This window comes from Dreissena polymorpha, chromosome 3, assembly GCF_020536995.1.
Source record: "Dreissena polymorpha isolate Duluth1 chromosome 3, UMN_Dpol_1.0, whole genome shotgun sequence".
NCBI lineage: Eukaryota > Metazoa > Mollusca > Bivalvia > Myida > Dreissenidae > Dreissena > Dreissena polymorpha.
In genome coordinates, this window is record NC_068357.1 from 124,043,299 (window position 1) to 124,046,273 (window position 2,975).

Here is a 2,975-nt window from a genome sequence, read left to right on the forward strand (position 1 = left end):
CTACTACTGCTACTACTACTACTAATACTACTACTACTTCTACTACTACTACTACTACTACTACTTCTACTACTACTTCTACTACTATTACTACTACCACTACTACTTCTACTTTAACTACTTCTACTACTACTACTAATACTACTACTACTAATAATAATAAATACTAGTAGTAGTAGTAGTAGTAGTAGTAGTAGTAGTAGTAGTAGTAGTAGTAGTAGTAGTAGTAGTAGTAGCAGTAGTAGTAGTAGTAGTAGTAGTAGTAGAAGTATAAGTAGTAGAAGTAGTAGTGGTGGTGTTGTTGTTGATGTTGTAGCAGTAGTACTATTCTAATTTATTATTTTTATTATTGTTAGTGACATTTTACTTATAATGATAAACATAAAAATAATTAAACTATTCAAATGATTATGCTGATTATGCATACGTTTCACCATCGGTCTATTTCGAAATAAGCATATTGTCAACATTAAAAAGACTTGCCTGCTTTGCAATCCGCCCCTTGCTTGTTGTAGCCTGTTGCGCATTTACATGTTTGGGCGCCAGTTGCTCCGGTGCATTCCGAATATGTCGGGGTACAATCACTCGTCGCGGAGCATGTTGCATCTAGAGCTACAGCGTCAAATTAAAGAAATTAAACGACACTAAAATAGCGCTATATCTACGTTTACACAAGCTGATCTTGCACCACAATCATTGCATTGAGAGTCTAGCTAAAGTTTTTCCTCACCTTAGAATTAAATTACCTTATTAGGTTTAAACATTTACGATATCCCGTTCGACAAAACTAAAATTCAAACGAGAATCGTACAAACGATTATACAAGTCGGTTGTGGCTCTTACAGTTGAAAAACACATTGTGTATCCACTTTGAATCTGTAAATAATACGTGAATTGTGATTTCATTTTATCGATTGTTGAACTGCCTGGAAAATAATGCATAATACGTCTTTTAAGTTAAGCAATATTCTCCATTTTGAAAAACAAGATGACACTTGAATTTCCTTTGCAGATAAATAACCTAAATGACTAATAACTTTAATTATAATAGTGTACACCTGACTCATGATTTCAACCGTCAGTGGCAGTCTGTATTCAGTAACCAGAACGCTACATTGTGCACAATTCAATGCTGATTGCTCCATTTTGAGTATTTGAACAATTGCAAGAGCAACAGAACAAAAGGTGTTTTATTGAGAGAAGCATGATAAAACAGTAACAGTGTTCAAACGATCAAAAATGTGCTAAAGTAAGTTATACCAGGTAAAGATGAATTAAATATTGCGAAACAAAAAATGAAAGATGGTAACAATTCTAACCGACTGCATTTGTCCACTCCGTTAAATTCGCCAGGAGGATTGCGACAACAACCAGCGTGAAACGAAACTGAAAAACGTAAAAACGACATTTGTTTCAACTTTCACAAGCATTAATATATCCTCAAGTGACCTTATTTCGGTGGAGACCTAATTTCGGTGATATTTGTTTACATAAAAAGCGATATTAGTTTTACTTTAAATACTTGTATTGACAATAAAAACAAATGCATCTAGAATGAAAAATAAAAACTTTTTTGCATTTCAAAAACTTCAATTACAATCATCCAAATGTATCCTTATTCCATAAGTTTTAACATTCTAATGGTCCCCTTCAATAAATGTCAACATAAATCGCTTAGTGAAGCAGACGACTTCTCTTGTGTAAACAAAACATGTCTATTTCCAATTGCGCTTGAGTTCTCTACGTATGGGTTAAATCACCGTAATTAGGTCACTGGAGGATATAAATGATTTCATTAATGTCGGCAATTCGACAAGCATATTTTAAATGTGTGACTTTATTTGGAAAGATTTAACATTTTTGTCTCGAAAGATTTCAGAAAATATACTATCAATTGTAATGAATAAATACATTTTTTCCGTAGCGACTTCTCAAATAATAAAAACATCGGACTATAGGCTTCCACCAAAAAAAAAAACGAGTTAACAACTTCTTCAATAACAAGTCATATGATAAAACTTCCTAATTGAGACGAATACGATTATTGTCTCAACACATGTAGAATTGAAAATGCACGCTAAAACATTATATATATTGGACTATGTCCTGTTTTTCTCACTCTGTTCAAATTTATAAATACATTCGTGACCATAATGTACACATGTAGTACCGACAATTGAGATTGGTTTTGTCAAGACATATGTAGTGTTCATTAGTAATACAACCGTTAACTGATTGAGGTCCTCCTTCGCAGTCGAAATACCTTTACTGGCTTGATATTGGCGAACATTATGCATAGCACTTGAGAAAGTTACGCGGTTTGATACGTGATTTATTAACACACATTCAAACGCAGTTGTTTAAAATGTCTTAAAGAACGATTAATAAAAATAATCATGCAATACCTTATATCGCTTCATCAGATCATGTATTGATAACAGCATTTTGTTGTTGGAAGAGACTGTCTATATTTACAAGTTTCATTAAAAGGTTTTCGCAATATAATATCAAGTTCTAGTAATAGGTGTGCTCAAAAAAGTGATTCCTTCATCATTATTTTCTGTTTATGAGTCTTAAATTGTATAACAATTTAGTAGGTTATTAAAACTGAATTTGCAAGACGAATACATTTAATAAATAAAGTAAATGCAAGCAACAATAAATTCATGATATCTGGTTCGACGAAAGAACTATAATTTGTTGGTGTATATTAAGAAAAAGTTAACCCCTAAGTCATATAAATGCCTCAGAGAACATTCATTCGAAAACGATACTTGGACAAGAAAATGAAAAAGCTTTGCACAAGACGCGAATTCCGCGCTACATATATCTATTATAAAATCACATAATAAATACCAGTATCGCACCATATCTCTTTTTTTCCCGATGCTTGAATGGTCTCCCCACTCACTAACGGAGTGGAAATATGGTGAACACATTCAGTGCCGCATGTAGAGATAATATACGCACACCTT

At 32.8% G+C, this 2,975-nt stretch overlaps 1 protein-coding gene across 4 annotated transcripts in view; it reads right to left on the minus strand.

Moving 5' to 3' along the window:
• LOC127873651 (adhesion G protein-coupled receptor E1-like) overlaps positions 1-1,697 on the minus strand; it is a 4,955-nt gene extending 3,258 nt beyond the window's left edge. For all 4 annotated transcript variants that reach the window (XM_052417540.1, XM_052417538.1, XM_052417539.1 and 1 more), the window contains exons 1-3: positions 1,598-1,697; positions 1,320-1,386; positions 484-612 (exon numbers count right to left, since the gene is read on the minus strand). In XM_052417540.1, coding sequence (XP_052273500.1) covers positions 484-612; positions 1,320-1,386; positions 1,598-1,603 — 202 coding nt within the window. In that variant the 5' untranslated portion in view covers positions 1,604-1,697. The remainder of the gene's footprint in view (positions 1-483; positions 613-1,319; positions 1,387-1,597) is intronic.
• Positions 1,698-2,975: the final 1,278 nt, after the last annotated feature.